This window comes from Silurus aristotelis (genome assembly GCF_946808225.1).
Source record: "Silurus aristotelis genome assembly, chromosome: 16".
Taxonomy (NCBI): Eukaryota; Metazoa; Chordata; class Actinopteri; order Siluriformes; family Siluridae; genus Silurus; species Silurus aristotelis.
In genome coordinates, this window is record NC_139589.1 from 22,918,411 (window position 1) to 22,933,668 (window position 15,258).

The 15,258-nt window shown below is 35.9% G+C and overlaps 3 protein-coding genes across 5 annotated transcripts in view; 1 reads left to right on the forward strand and 2 right to left on the reverse strand.

The window, feature by feature from the left end:
* Positions 1 to 4,461: 4,461 nt before the first annotated feature.
* On the forward strand, positions 4,462 to 6,953 carry ube2g1b (ubiquitin-conjugating enzyme E2G 1b). Its single transcript, XM_083563758.1, has 6 exons — positions 4,462 to 4,653; positions 5,220 to 5,322; positions 5,425 to 5,522; positions 5,749 to 5,927; positions 6,047 to 6,165; positions 6,403 to 6,953. The coding sequence occupies exons 1-5, from the start codon at positions 4,611 to 4,613 to the stop codon at positions 6,131 to 6,133; spliced, it is 510 nt and encodes a 169-aa protein (XP_083419884.1). The 5' UTR covers positions 4,462 to 4,610; the 3' UTR covers positions 6,134 to 6,165; positions 6,403 to 6,953.
* Positions 6,954 to 7,349: 396 nt separating this feature from the next.
* arpc3 (actin related protein 2/3 complex, subunit 3) lies at positions 7,350 to 10,888 on the reverse strand. Of its 2 annotated transcripts, none has more exons than XM_083563756.1 (7): positions 10,749 to 10,888; positions 10,275 to 10,374; positions 10,031 to 10,107; positions 9,818 to 9,886; positions 9,479 to 9,605; positions 8,350 to 8,444; positions 7,350 to 7,866 (listed from the first exon to the last, which is right to left on the reverse strand). In XM_083563756.1, the coding sequence occupies exons 1-7, from the start codon at positions 10,752 to 10,754 to the stop codon at positions 7,804 to 7,806; spliced, it is 537 nt and encodes a 178-aa protein (XP_083419882.1). In that variant the 5' UTR covers positions 10,755 to 10,888; the 3' UTR covers positions 7,350 to 7,803. The 2 variants fall into 2 exon arrangements, with proteins under 2 accessions (XP_083419882.1, XP_083419883.1); XM_083563757.1 differs by having other exon boundaries at positions 10,745 to 10,874.
* A 1,115-nt stretch (positions 10,889 to 12,003) lies between these two features.
* The window catches only part of gpn3 (GPN-loop GTPase 3), a 5,336-nt gene continuing 2,081 nt past the window's right edge, over positions 12,004 to 15,258 (reverse strand). Inside the window, exons 3-8 of one of the 2 annotated variants that reach the window (XR_014537120.1) lie at positions 14,801 to 14,968; positions 14,492 to 14,616; positions 14,286 to 14,401; positions 14,027 to 14,152; positions 12,781 to 13,023; positions 12,004 to 12,268 (exon numbers count right to left, since the gene is read on the reverse strand). Coding sequence is in view for 1 of the 2 variants with exons in the window: in XM_083563754.1 (XP_083419880.1) it covers positions 12,203 to 12,268; positions 12,781 to 12,909; positions 14,056 to 14,152; positions 14,286 to 14,401; positions 14,492 to 14,616; positions 14,801 to 14,968 (701 nt within the window). In the remaining variant the exon portion in view is untranslated. The remainder of the gene's footprint in view (positions 12,269 to 12,780; positions 13,024 to 14,026; positions 14,153 to 14,285; positions 14,402 to 14,491; positions 14,617 to 14,800; positions 14,969 to 15,258) is intronic. The other variant, XM_083563754.1, reaches the window with a different exon arrangement.

Genomic DNA, 15,258 nt, shown 5'->3' on the forward strand with positions numbered 1-15,258 from the left:
AAAATGACGCCTTGATCCCAGAATTACTCAAACATCCAAGGAGAAAAGGAGGATAAATGCGAGCACGGCGCCACCATGTTGGAAAGGGCAGATCTTCAAGATGGTCTTATAGACTTATGTTGAAATCTAGAGCTTTATAAATTAATATTTATTTATTTTAACTTTTAAAAAAGTGAACACTTTATGTTAAATGTGTATATAAAAGTCGGTAGACAGTAGGAAATCACTTTTCACAGGTGTAATTCTTAATAAGAGAATATAGACCATGACTAGCATGTTGTTTGGTATCTATACAAATACATTTCTTCAATTTTACAATTGTCCATTCCAGAATTTTTTTTTCCAGAAATCAAATCCTGATTAAACGTTCATCAGGTGAACATCAAAACGATTTCAATCTTATACCATGACATGAATTGTTTCCGCCAAATGAAACTCTTTTGCCCTTCTCAATATGGCAGACCGACTGAATCGCGGCTAATCTGAAGATCAAAGCACTCAGTTGGTGGTCACGTGTCGACTGTTCTAGAATGAAGCCGCGCGGTATAGAAGTAGCAACCGTCCAATGAGATCGTAGCTCCTGCTACGTCAGTCGGCTGTGATTGGATCAGCTGATCTCCCCGGTCTCATGACGTCGACATCGTGACACAATGTCGGCTAGAAAACGTGCTGTAAATATTAATGAATGAAAAGAAAAATCTACGATTTATTAAAGAATAATATAATGATAAAATAGTCCCATAATAAAAAAGTTTTGGTTTATGAGTAAAATATGCATTTAATTCACATTGAAAAGCGATAGAAAATGAATAAATAGATTAATACATGCATACTAATATGATATTATCACTAATATGACATTTCAGGATTATGTTGACTTTAATATCATCAAAATGTATACATCATCGACCTATAAATCATAAATAATCAATGAATAAATTAATTTTCTTATTGTGACTCACTATAAATCACAACACTAGTAATAAGTAATACTATATTATATATATAAGACAATAAGTAATAATATATTATAAATGCACATGAAATATAATCTTTCTAATTCAGTGAAATCATTTTAATAATTGATTCCCGTCATGACCATGCTTTGTAAAAACGTGACAGCGTCGTAATAAACCCACAATGATGATTTGAGATCTTTCCTCTCGATCTAAAGTTGATCACCATCACATGTACAGTCACAGGATCTCCCCCACATTATCAACCCTGTGTGTGTTCCAGACACCATGGATTCCTTCGCTCAGGATGTTCAGCCTAGCACAAAATGGTCTTTAATATATTGTGTGTAATAATATACATCATTAAATTATGTATATTAAAAGTAAAGCATACATCAGGGGGAAAAAAAATCTATTCAAGATCAAAATGTGGCCTATCAGCAAATAGTTTTCTCGGAAAAGGGCTCACACGATTCTTGACTGATTTAATATGCATTTTATTTGATTCATTGTTGAAAGAGTTCCACAAGGGCAAAATGACAACGTAGTCATAAATCAGGAGGTTAATTGGTTTGAGATGGAGCATTTATCAACAACCTGGGAATCAGGTTGAAGGTCATCAACAACCTGGGGATCCATGAAAATACGGAGTAACACAGGAGCTTTAAGAATGAATTTGACTCTGTACTACAGTTTGTATTTGATCACCGTCGCTGCACCTTAACATCGTTTAGCTGGGAGAAATGGATATTCGGTGCAACCCTGATGAGGATGAGGATAAGGTTTCCTCTTGAGTCTGGTTCCTCACAAGGTTTCATTCATCCTTATGCCATCTCGGGAAGTTTTTCCTTTACACAGTCACCACAGGGTCGCTCATTAGGGACAAACCTATGCTTATATAGAACTTATTAATTCTTTCTTACCACATTATCTGTGTAAAGCTGCTTTGAGACAATGGCCATTGTTAAAAGTGCAATAAAAATACATTGAAATTGTATTGAAGGTCATGAGGTGAAATCGGAGCAACACCGAGACAAACTTTGACTTGAAACTTCAGGCTTGTTAATCTTCAATTGCTTAGTCATTTTTGGGGACTGACTACAGTCATTCACTCAGAATTAGTGTGAAGTTTGAGAAACACCTGTAGCCTGTTTCTGGAGGAATGCGGTTATATTTGGACACTGGTGATACGACACTCACCCACTACATGCTGTGACACTGATAAAACAAGTTATAAGATTACCTCCGAACACAAAGAGTCTGCAATCATTCCGACACACCACGAGAACAGATAAAGAGATATGAGCATGCTGAATTAGTTTTGACACCACAGGGATTGTCATGGGGAGAGGTACAGCTAGATCTGGCACAGGTTTCTTTTACAGTCAACTTTGTGTTAATTCTTCTCTTCAAAACTATTTTTTTTAAATGATATATATTATATGATATAATAATTAATATATAATATATATAGGGTCATAAGATTAGTATGTAAATAAAAAAAAATACACAGAAAATCACACAATTAAATATTCAAATGTGATATTTTTACAATATCATTTATTATTATTATTATTATTATTATTATTTACATGTGCTGTCATTTTTGAGTGTGATTTTATTTAATGAAAATATATATATTTGTCAATATGAATTTCTTTTCACATAATCTATGTATCACAAACATGCTTCTTTTCCTTTCCTTTTTATAAATTGTTTTTTTTTACAAATTTTTTTTACATGATATTTTAAAATCAAAATACAATTATTTTCAAGTAATCACAAGAGATCACATTCACATTGTGAATGTAAAGTATAATTTTCAATGCACTTACAATGCGCTTTCATGCATTTCACCCTTAAACTAATTACTCAGAAATCACAGATGAAAAACACTTAACAAAATGTGTCATTTCTGTGAGAGATTAATTTTAGGTCCTATACTTTAATATTTTGATTTGTAAAATTGAATTGCATTGAAAAAAACAAGGCAATAAATCAAGTAGCGGGTCGGAAATACAGGATAGACATGTTTTGCTATCCCCCACTGCATGCATGGAAATTTAAATTAGGACAAAGAGAAATAAATAAATAAAAAATCTTAGATTCTTGTTCATGTATTTCAACCAACAGTCACTCAAGCTTTTTATCTTTCACCTAATGACTGACACTTTAACTGCAGCAGGCCTGAGGAAAAGCGTCCATTCAGCAGTCCAGTATAGAGGAGCATTCATTAAAACGAGAGCTGCGTATAAAGCATTTTGGCCTGAGTACCATGGGATGCCATGGTGTAAAGGATTTTCTGTAACTGTTATGTTGTAAGACATTTGTGTGATTAATGAATATTATTTGACCATATATATCAGAATTAGGAAATGAAACACATCTGGAATAGACTTTTCTGTTACTGATACTGGAGACTCCTTCCATATAAACACAAAACCTCACATGACAAATGGTTTTACATTTATTTCTATTAAACCACAACATTATCTGTTTATTAGTTCATCCGTTTTTAAAGTATGCTTAAATAAACATGTGATTTGTCTTATAGCCAGAACCACCCAGAGATGCTGTTATAAAATAAAGAATGATTCAACACCTTCGGACCAAACAGCATAAAGAATTCAGCGAAACACGGCCCATCAAATGTCCGTTTTGATGTACGCAACTCAAAAACATGACAACTCGAACTGTTTTATCAACCAGAAAAAAGCTAATCCTGTTGTTTTGGTGTTCTGGATAAGAAATGAGACTGCTAAACCACCCTCTTCCATATTAAGGCTATGTTTGCTGTCAGTGTCTGGGCATTCAGCCACACACAGGCCTTATATAGACCTGGAAAAACGCAAATGCAAGGAATCAGGAGATAATAAAGCCCTCAGGATAAGAAGTGGAGGTAAGAAAGAGAGATAGATGTATATTTCGTGAGCAAAAGATATCTTTATCCCTTCTGATGATGCATTATGATCAGCTAAAATAGTTTTTGTACCTACATTTTTTTCAAAACTGTCCAGTAAGACACTGTCTGGACCTGGTATTAAACGTTGAATGTGAGTAGTGTACCACCTAGTGGACATTTGATATTACTACAAATGTCTGCTCAGTCGATTTCCTGGTTTATGATTTATAAATCATATAATAACAAAGTTAGTTTAACTACAATTTCCACAACCAATTTAATTAAAAAACGACTTTTTAGAAAACGCAAAGCTCCCCAAACCATTAAAATGCTGAACATCTAATGCCTTCTAGAAAATCTTAAAACGCTCCCACAAACTTTAAACATTTGTTTTTTAGGACTTATGTTAATCTTTCATGGGCATCATTTATTGTAAAACTACTTAGCATTAAGCTATCTTGAAATAAACGTTTAATAAAACGCATGCGGCAAGTTTCAAGCTTCTTGTGCGCATGTGCAAGAAAAAAAAAAACATGGCGCTTGAAATTTGCCGCATGCGCATTGACGTGCGTATTCGCCACATGATTGAAATCTCAACTTTGGGGCGGGTCTCTACCCTGATTGGTCGACTAAAACGTCAATCAAGCGACAGCAGCCGATAGAAGGCGAAACAAGAAGGCACGATTTTGAAGTTCGCTATTTTTTTTCCCTTCATCTACTTAAAAGTGTTTTTTGTCACATAATTATTGAAAATGACCGAACAGTCGTCGCTTCTTCTTAGAAAACAATTATCAGGTAATTTAAGTTTTTTTCAGGCTTACTTTTCGTGGCTTATTTATAGCTAGTAATGCTACATAAATTGGAATAAACAGAGGAAAAAAACACGTGAAAATCTAAACGTGGTTTGTTAGGCTATTTCGGGTTGCTAAAACACGTCTATAGTTTGATTGAGATTTACAGAGATGTAAATTCATTGTTATTCTTATTATCGATATCAGGTGAAAATTTATATTGTTTTCTAAATATAGGTTGAATCGTAGGTTTATTCATATTGTACTCACTACGTTGCGAACAAGTCCCGCCTCCTTGGCTGCGATTGGCTGTTTGCTCGACGTCAGGCGCTGTCAGCCAATCAGATAGGCGCTGTTTTGTTGTAACGCGTGAGTGGGCAACTTTATACACGACTATTATCTTGTTACGTTTCCAAACAAATTACCATCGTTACAAATCAGACCAACAAATTAAATTACGATACAATGATGGTGTGAATATATTTCTCTGTTAGTGTATTCAAAGAGGTTTATCAGGAAAGCAGTTGATCTCTGATTCAATCAAAATGATTTGATTGTATTTGATTACAGAACTCAATAAGAACCCAGTTGAGGGCTTTTCTGCTGGTCTGATCGACGATGACGATATCTATCAGTGGGAGGTCGTGATTATTGGTCCAGCTGATACGTTGTTGTAAGTATTTGAGTGAGTAAAGAAGTCTTAACGCTCCCAGTCGTTATGAAGATCCAAAGAACTTCAAGCAATGTTTTTTTTTTTTTTTTTTTCTTGTAATAGCGAGGGTGGTTTTTTCAAAGCGACCCTCACCTTTCCTCATGACTACCCACACCGTCCTCCAAAGATGACATTTATTACAGAAATCTGGCATCCTAATGGTAAGTGCGCTTTATTTAAACAACTGACAACTGGTCTGGAAGGTACAGAGAAGCATGCAGGTTAAAACTGATTTATATCTGACCACTCAAAGTCTGACATGAAAAGAAAAAATCTTTAGTTGTTGGAGTCCTCAAATAATTACCTTTTGCACAAGTTTTCGAACCAAACTGCTTCTTAAAGCAGTAGTCATTATTCATGATGTGATTCTGAAACCCCCACCTTCAGTCGCGAAGAACGGAGACGTCTGCATCTCGATCCTACACGAGCCAGGTGAGGACAAGTTTGGCTACGAGAAGCCTGAAGAGCGATGGCTGCCGATCCACACCGTCGAAACCATCATGATCAGCGTCATCTCCATGCTAGCAGACCCGAACGGAGATTCGCCAGCCAACGTGGATGCCGCTGTAAGGCTAGATATCGGCACGATTGAACTTCACCATGAGGTTGGTGTGAAGAGCGCTTGAATGATACGCGTGTGTGTGTGTGTGTGTGTGTGTGTGTGTGTGTGTGTGTGTGTTGACAGAAAGAATGGCGAGAGGATCCCAGTGGAGAGTTCAAAAGGAAAGTAGCCCGCTGTGTGAGAAAAAGCCAGGAGATGGCTTTCGACTAGATCTTCCCCTCATTAAAAGATTCACGTAAATGGTAAATCTATCCATCTATCCATCCAGGTTACATGACCTAGAGTTGGATATTTGAGAAGAATTCATAATTGTATGTCTAATAGTTATAAAACAATACACACTATATAGATGAATGTATTGGGACACCTGCATTCCTGCCTAATGTGGTTCTTCCCCAAACTTACCACAAAATTGTATAGAACGTATGTAAGACCTCATCGTGAAATACTGATGGAATTTCTTTTCTTCTTCTCTACAGCTTGGAATACAATGTCTGTTATTCTGCACAGGGGTTTCACTCACAAGGATAAAAATCTGTGTGTGGTTATGAAGTGTGTGTGTGTGTGTGTGTGTGTGTGTAAGAGAGACTTATTTATTGTTTGATTTATGATTTATTTTAACGCATGACAATTTTGACACTGAGCCATAAACTACGGTGCAAAGCCACTTATGCAATTTTCTCGGTTTTACACTCCATTGTTCAGATCCTCATACCCAAAAACGCTCAAAACGTTCTAAAAACAAGTCCATGAGCTCCGTGCTGCCTTAATTTATCCTCCTGTACAGGAGAGAGTTGAATTCCTCGAAATTAGAATCTTTGAGAGGACATTGTGTAAAATATTGACTGTAAATATGTTGTATTATAGCCATGTCAATCTAAGAATTGCTTTTGTTTTTCCATCACTTAATTTTTATTCATTTGTGGCTACATGCGGCTTGAAAGCAGTCAACCTTTTACATACAGCTCACACTGTAGTAGTTTTTAAATCTTTTGTCCATTTGTTGCTCATTAAAGCGTTTTGCCTAAAAGTCAAATAGTTTGTCATGTGTTCGCTCTCATATGATTTACTTTATGACCTTTTGTAAAACATCTGTGGTTCTTGTTCTCAGTTTCCACTCGTTTTTTTTTCAAATGCAAAACGATTTTTGTGGCTACGGAATAACGTTTAGAATCGAAAGCCAGCTTGAACACACGTTCATCCCAAATTGGAAGAATTAAAATCTAGAGGTCGACCGATAGATTGGTTGGCTCGTATTTGCCAATAACCGATTAATCAGCTTGATGGATTTTTTTTTTTTTTTTTTTTTTAAAACATTCCAAATAAAATATTACTGAACCTAATAATAAAAAAAAAAATTTCAATAAAGATGGCCATTGACGCATGACCGCATTTATGTGAAACTGAAAAGATTCCATTTGTAACATTACTTCTAAAGCATTTAACTCGTTATTGTTTATTTAATTCAACTTCTACTAATAATTAAATTTAATTTTCCATTTTATCTGTTTAACTTTCGAACATTCACTATGAACCAACACGAAGGAGGTACAGCATGCAGTCTCCCATGTCAAAATAAACAGAATGTGGTGTCGGCGATTCGCCTCCAGAAACAGATGCAACCCGGAAAAACTATATGCCCTGATGAATTGGTCGATTCAAGAATTTGTAGTATAAAAAACAGGTATTTTTTTTTCCAGCTTTTATTTGATTACCTTGTACACACATGGTGTATGAGAACAAGAAATCAAATGTATATTAAAAAAAGTATTCTTAGATCTGGTATCTATTGCAAGTAAACCCCCCAAAAAAAACCCCCAGGAATAACATTTCCACCCACGTTCCACATGGATGGAAAACAGAAAATTCCCAGTTGCCTTTTACTGACCAGGAGCAGACAGGCTCTTGTTCATGAACTGTTTCTTTACAAAGCACACCCACCACTGTGGAGAAAAAAAAAATATCAGCGATTAGTTTTATAACGATTCAAGGTCACTGTAGCAGGATTGTGATACCTGATACACACTATATGGACAAACGTATTGAGACCTTTCCTGCCAGATGTGGTTCTTCTGCAAACTTATCACAAAGTGTACTCTAAGAACTCAAATGTCCACAAGCACAATCCAAAATCTAGTGGAACACCTTCCCAGAAGAGTGGAGGGAATAAGTGCAAACTGGAACTAATTGTGAAATACAATGCTTAAAAAGCACATACTGTTCTTATGACCAGGTGTCCGCAAACTTTTGCCAGTATATAGCGCACTTGTATCAGCACTAAAAGAATATGAGGTCAGCTCTGGTTCTATAGTGGACCACAGTCAGTAACAAAGATAAGAATAATAAACTGGACAATATGAGGAGAAATCACATCAGCTACAAAAGGTATAGAAGTAATTGAACATATCTTTAATAAACCATCTTACCTTGCTTGGTTTGTCTGTCTGTGGGTCGAACACTTTCTCGCACAGTCTGATGCCTGTTTCCTGACGAATCTGCTGCAGGTAAGCCCTCATGTTCTCTACATGGAGATAAGAACGAACACAAAGGGAGTGGACGCTGATAAGATTACAGGTCAAAGCACTACAGAAAGCTACGGCTGTACTGAGCTGGACTCAAAGCCGCGTTCGGTATAATATGCACTCGGATTTAATTCCTTAATTCCCTGTAGTTACTCATTTTTGTGTACATATTTACTTTTAACACAATCCCGAAATATGGGAACGGCTTTTGGACAGTTTGTAAATTTTACACAGTATTTGAACGGCTTAGAATAACTGCTGCGATGGTTGCAGTCGTGTGAAAAACTGAAGCGACCCCCTTCCAACCCTACAGTTTCAAGTACCAGGATGTCATGCAAATCATCTAATCTTTAGCAGGTGGTCTTTAGTTTTACATAAATAAAGCCAAAATGGCGAAGTAACTTGTAGAACCACCGTCCACAGCAATTGGTTGAAGTATTCGTTTATGCACAGCTCTCTTAAGATCCTGAGGTAGCACTTCAGTTGGGTTAAGGTCTGGACCTCATGTAAGGATGTATTCACCACATGCTAAAACCTGATAATGACCAGACGATTATTATTATTATTTGCTAATACACAAACCATAGAATTCAAAGAAATAAAATTAAATATTATATCAAACAAATCACCAAAAGTTTTCAGACCTCATATTACCCATATACAGTCTATTGTAGATAGATAGATAGATAGAGATAGATAGATAGATAGATAGATAGATAGATAGATAGATAGATAGATAGATAGATAGATAGATAGATAGATAGATAGATAGATAGAGATAGAGAGATAGATAGAGATCGATCAGCTCAAGTGGCTTTCTGGTCATTTGAAGCATATGCAGTACAGACCACAGTGAAACAAAACAATCTTCCTTCTGAACCGAAGAGCTCCATAAAACAACAGAAATAAACACTAGATAAGAGAACAAACAGCCTATACACAGGACAGTCCTGTGGATCTGCCTGAGTTGGAGGAAATTGACTGAAACCTGCATCATTGTGATTGAGAAGTAATGAAGTGTTGTGTGGCGTACCTTCTTCCTGCCTGTTGGTAGGTTTAAGATACATAGCATTGAGAGGGAATCCTGGCTCTCCTGGGATAGGGAAGTTGGTGATTCCAAGTGTGTACATTTCCTTCTCTCCTTGGCCTTTTGAGCTGCACTGTGGAGCAAACGCAAAGACGAGTTCAACACGTTGCACTAGAAGATGCTGAAGACTACTTTAAAGGAAAACTCTGCTGACCTATGAATAGAATTCTAAAAATCACAAAGGGCTGAAGCTTATTTAATATCTTCAACACTGAAATAACATCCTTGAATATTTCCTGCAAGAGCAAATCTCCTTGTCCTGCTCCTTGCCGACACCCGACTCACCTTCTGCAGCTTCTTGAGGCATTCGGAGATGTACAGAGTGACGTAGATCAACGTTCGGTCTGCCTCGTTCTGAAAAAAAATAAAAAAGTAAGAATATGCACGAGATGAAAAAGAAAAGTGCTGCCAGAACCAATGGAGACAGAACTGCATGTTGAGGCATGTGTGCAGTTTTCCCCCCTGATCTATCTTTTGCTTCCAGTGTCTCATTTGTACCTTAATTTCATAATTCTTGAAGAACACGTTGGCTTTAAAGTAGTAGATGGCTTCGTCAATGATGTCAGTGTCTCTAGCTGAAAGAGGAAAGAGCAAAAAACAGGAAGCAGGAACTTTACGCACAGCGGACGAATCAAGCGAGGTTGAAGACCATTTAAGGAAGAAATGGTGCAGCTCTTCGAAAAACATCTACACAACCTCCATAATATACACAGGTTCAGAAATATAGTTAAAGATCTCTTACTTTCTTTCGGAGCAGGTCCTTTAAACTGAGTTCTGAGGGGCAACAGTGCCATATTCCCCACCATTTTGGTGTCATCATCCATCAGACTCGAATGATAAGCCTGCAAATCATTCACAAAACCAATGCATCAGAAAAATGAATGCAATGTCTTTGCATTGATATCGATTTTAGTCATTTATATTTGCAAAACCCAATGAAAAAACAAGCTTTACAGCAACTGGGCTTTTGAGACACTGCATTAAAAACATGCACTTCTATTGTTTTAAAGAGTAAACCAGTAAACCACTGTATAAACAAATCCCACAGTTTAAGAATCCAGTGAGATTAAAGATAAATAAATCTGGAAGGTGGATAAAACGACTAGCTGAACTGGCTAATTCAGTAAGCTCGCTAGCTACAGGCTGCTACACGCTCATTAAAGGCGTTTAAAGAAACGTCTTCTGTCGCTTATATTAAAGGGATGACTTTACTTACCGGCATTTTAAAAATGTTTTCTGGTTTTTGGAAGGAATTCGGTTAATGTCTGAGCAGTGGAAAAAAATACCGCTTCCGCTGTCCCACCCAACACAGCGATACCGGAACTAGCCGAGGTGTAAATTCCTGTGCTGTTACTCGTGTTGTCCTGAAGGGGGCAGCAACGTCTAGACACAATAACAGACAGACAGACAGACAGACAGACAGACAGACAGACAGACAGACAGACAGACAGATAGACAGACAGACAGACAGACAGATAGATAGATAGATAGATAGATAGACAGATAGATAGATAGATAGCTTTATTTATCCCAAAGGGAAATTGTAATGTTACAGCAGTCAGCAGTTCACAGATCACAATGAGAAAGAGGGTACAATAAAAAAGAAATCTTTGTTACTATTTACAAAAGTGTATCTGAGAAATGTATGTTAAGGTGTATTAAGGAGGTAAAAACAATAATAATAATATAGTGTTTCTATGTATATGATGATTGTATATATAAGTGGAAATTTAGATTAAGACTGTAGATTAAGGTGGTTTTAACAGATTAACGTATTATGATATGACATTATGATTATATATCTTTCTATGTATTCCTAGGCTTTTTGAGCTTTACTGTATTTTTTACCACAGATACAAAATAAAATAAAAAAAATTCAAACAAATTAAACAATCTTTTGCTTATTGATAGTATTGATATGTATTGCTATTTTGCTTTTATTGATACTAATAATCATGAGAGCAAGGGGTTGGAAATATCTTGAGCAAGACATGTACACACACATGAACCCTACAATTCATGTAAACGTCTGTTTCCTGACAACTGCTGACACTGCATTAATTTTTGACAGTGCCAATAATTTTGCCATGTTTTGAAAGTGTAAATGCCTCTGTCTCAAAGGCTTGTTCATGTCAGAAAACCCAGAAGATCTTCTATGTTTTCGACTAGCTCTTAAAATGAGGTTTGTGAATCACAGATAAATATCAAATTCAGATTACTGTACATACTGTATATACAATGTTCACAATCCCATGTGATAAATTACCATCCCAAACATGCCATATATTATTCCCATTTCAAACCCCATGTTCCCAGAGTAGCCTCTGGCTCCACCTGAACCCAAATTATAACAATGGTAACCATGTCATTACTGAGCATCAGGACCTGATCAAAGTGGTGCACAAGCAGATACAAATAATTCTCATCATGACTCTGGAGTCAAAACTAGTTCTGATTGATCACACATTGTGTATTGTTTTTCCAAAAGATTTTATTGAAAAAATATTTTACATTACAACTTATAGAATGTCATATGTTATGTCTATAACCAATACATGAGCAAAGAGCATAATAGGTTAGATAATTATTCAGACAGACATAAAAACAATATAATTCTTGAGCATTCTCGCTTTACATCCAGGCTCTCTGGTGGCCGTGCGCTCCTGGGGTTTAGGAATCCACTCGGTCTTGGAAAAACTCATCATAATTCTGGTTGCCAGGTTCCTCATCAAGCTCCTAGAAACGATAAAAGTCATAATTTGGTGAAATAATGACCATATTATAAATTATTTATTGTTTAAAAAAATAAAAATAATAAAAAAAAAAAAACACACCCATGACTCATGTAATAATCACGATATACATTATATATATATATATATATATATATAAAAAATGTTTACCCCACTGACCTAGGAATTCCCATGATGCAGCATGAGTGCAAGTTTATTAAGTATTATATGCTGCCTCATATTTATTTATATGAAAACGCTTGTTTTAATACACATGATTAATATAATTTTTAAGCTTCTATTTTGTGTCATTTTATTTTTGTGTATTTTGGCCTTTTTTTTATTTTATTTTATTTCTATATCCAGTCGTCAGCAGGTTTCTGAGGGTCACAGCACGTCCTGATCTCAATAAACTTACTCGACTGTGTTAGATTAGGATTTACAAGATTTGATTTTTTATAAACCTTGGGGCTTATCACATTCCACACAGCTCTATACGACTCGAAATGTACCTACCTTGGGCTCCTTAAACTCCAGGTCCTCACCGTACTGTATGGAGAAGTCAATGTGCTGGAGAACAATGCTGATGCCTTCATCATCAGTGCGATCAAAGGGCAGGAAACGCACCATGCTGTAGTCATCAATCTAACAAAAACAAAATTATATATATATACTTGGCCAATAAACCTGATTCAGATTTTATATATATGGTGACTCTCAAAGGTACAGACATAAATACCACTATAAATTTAGCTTGGACTATAGAAGACAAAAACAAAATTAAACAATATAAGCAATGAGTATTAAATAGGACAATATACATACAGTGCGAGAGTGAATGTAGTGCATATAGCAGTATTGTGGGTCACGTACGATATACAGCAGTAACAATGTGTGTAACATATGGGGATGAAGTGATAATGCAGTACTTATAGATATGAAGCGGGGCATATAATTAGGGTCACCTGCATTAACAGGGCTATTTGAGACTTGTCTTCTGCCCCCTATTGGATGTACCTATGCTCTGCAGTCTGCATATTTCCAATATGGCTGCCTTCATGAATTGACTTTTAACTGAGATTAAAAAAAAAAGAAAAGCTGTGTTAATATTTTTAATAGTTTTTTTTTAAACCAACTAATACTACATTTATATATATATATAAAAAAAATTTTTTATAATAAAATCGTGTTGAAAATATGATACAGCGGGTATATAATAATTTTGCTTAGTCATCAATGTATTGCATGTATTTCTGTTACAATGTCCAATGTAACATTTTATTTTTAATTAAACTAATCAAACGCTAAATCTTAAAATCACTTTTTACTGATTCCATACTAGTGGAAATTAAATACGTGATTTCTGTTGTAATGTTGTAGCTTGCTAATATTTGTCTTTTCAGTAAAACGAATAAACGACACGTCATAATCTATACTTTATATTTACCAATTCAGAGGAGAAACTCATCTATTTTTTTCGATGTCAAACATACAGTGTCGAAATGATCATCGGCGTGCTCATGGATGAATTTAGAGCAGTTAGGAGAAGATGATGATGATGATGAGGATGAGGAGTGGACATTCCGAATACAATAATCAGTCTTTGTTTTTGTTATAAAATAAACATTGTTGTGATCAGTAAATCGCCATAAATGCCCAAAGTATCGAATACGATACAAAAAAAACAATAAAAGTCCCAAATGTAAATGGTAATCAATTTATATACCAATTTATATACATTTAAGAGTCTTTAAATCGCTACTTATTCCTACTTTGTAAAAGCCGACTTACCAAACCACAGATTGCTTTGGTGAGTTTCAGGAATTTTTTGCTCCTCAGCATGACAGAACTGTCCCCCATCATCGAATACATATCTGGATCCAGATACCTGCAGTTAATGTACAATACGTCACCTTTCTCTTTTTGTCTTTTTGCATTACACTATATTCTACCTATGGTAAGAGGTTGCGTCGTGCAACTAATATATATAAATAAATAAATAAATAAATAAAAACACTTACTTCTCAATCTCCTTCTTAGCTTTAGGACTCAGCAGGTCCATTTTGGTCATGATGTTGACCTGAGGTATTTCTAGTGACACCATCGCACTCAAAGCTGCCATGACACCAGAAATGAACTGGAAAACAGAGTATTTAGAATTCACAGATCGTCTGTGATGAAGATCATGCTGTGTTGGGAATGAACACACTCTCAAGAGTTGCATTACCTTGAAGCTCTCCACCATAAACTGAGAATCAACCAAAAAGACGCCACACACGCGAAACTCCCACTGCTGGAGCTGCTCGACTAACTGCTTCATCACAGGAAGATGAGTGTACAGCTCGATCTGACCTACAAAATAAACATGTAAATAACGTACTTTTTTGGACCAGTAGCCTGGACATTTATTCTTTTTTTATGGTTTAAATTGGTGTTCTTTTACCTCCATCTGTCTATTTTACCTTCATGTATAATGATTACCTTCATCATTACCTCTATAATGTATAATGCTCTTAAAAGGTGATACGTTAATAACCTGGGCAGTCGAAAAGTATGTAGTCGTCCTCAACATGCCCGAGAGTTTCCTCCAGCCAATCAAAATTACTAGCGAAGTATTCCATGCAGAAAACCAAGCCTCCATTCGGGCCGAACCTCAGCGAGTCATCCTCCATCACGTCGTCCACCTGGATCAACTCTCGGATATCTGTTATTTTCAGGAACGTGAAATTGAAAATTTGTTTGGTTGATGATTCAACAATTTGAGAAAAATTACACTGGACAAAAACTGACACCTGACAAAATTATTGGCACTCCTGTAATTTGCTGATGATTAGACATTTTAGGTCAAGTGTATTAAAGCCTTAAATCCATGTCATTTAAAACAGTGGTCCCAAACCCCCCCTGGGACAATTGGTACCGGGCCGCACAGAAATAATAAATAACTTACATTATTTCCATTTTATTTTTCATCTGATTCTGAACGATGTTTTATTT

What these genes read in the sequence shown, in the direction of transcription:
- arpc3 (XM_083563756.1), bottom strand. An exon ending in GCCTCAAGAAGCTGCAGAAG is followed by an intron (nt 9,606 to 9,817) that starts GTGAGTCGGGTG and finishes TTTGCTCCACAG; the next exon opens with TGCAGCTCAAAAGGCCAAGG. An exon ending in AGACAGACAAACCAAGCAAG is followed by an intron (nt 7,867 to 8,349) that starts GTAAGATGGTTT and finishes TTTTCTCCACAG; the next exon opens with TGGTGGGTGTGCTTTGTAAA.
- ube2g1b (XM_083563758.1), top strand. Translation starts at nt 4,611, where the DNA reads ATGACCGAACAGTCGTCGCTTCTTCTTAGAAAACAATTATCAG. An exon ending in GGTCCAGCTGATACGTTGTT is followed by an intron (nt 5,323 to 5,424) that starts GTAAGTATTTGA and finishes TTCTTGTAATAG; the next exon opens with CGAGGGTGGTTTTTTCAAAG. An exon ending in CAGCCAACGTGGATGCCGCT is followed by an intron (nt 5,928 to 6,046) that starts GTAAGGCTAGAT and finishes GTGTGTTGACAG; the next exon opens with AAAGAATGGCGAGAGGATCC.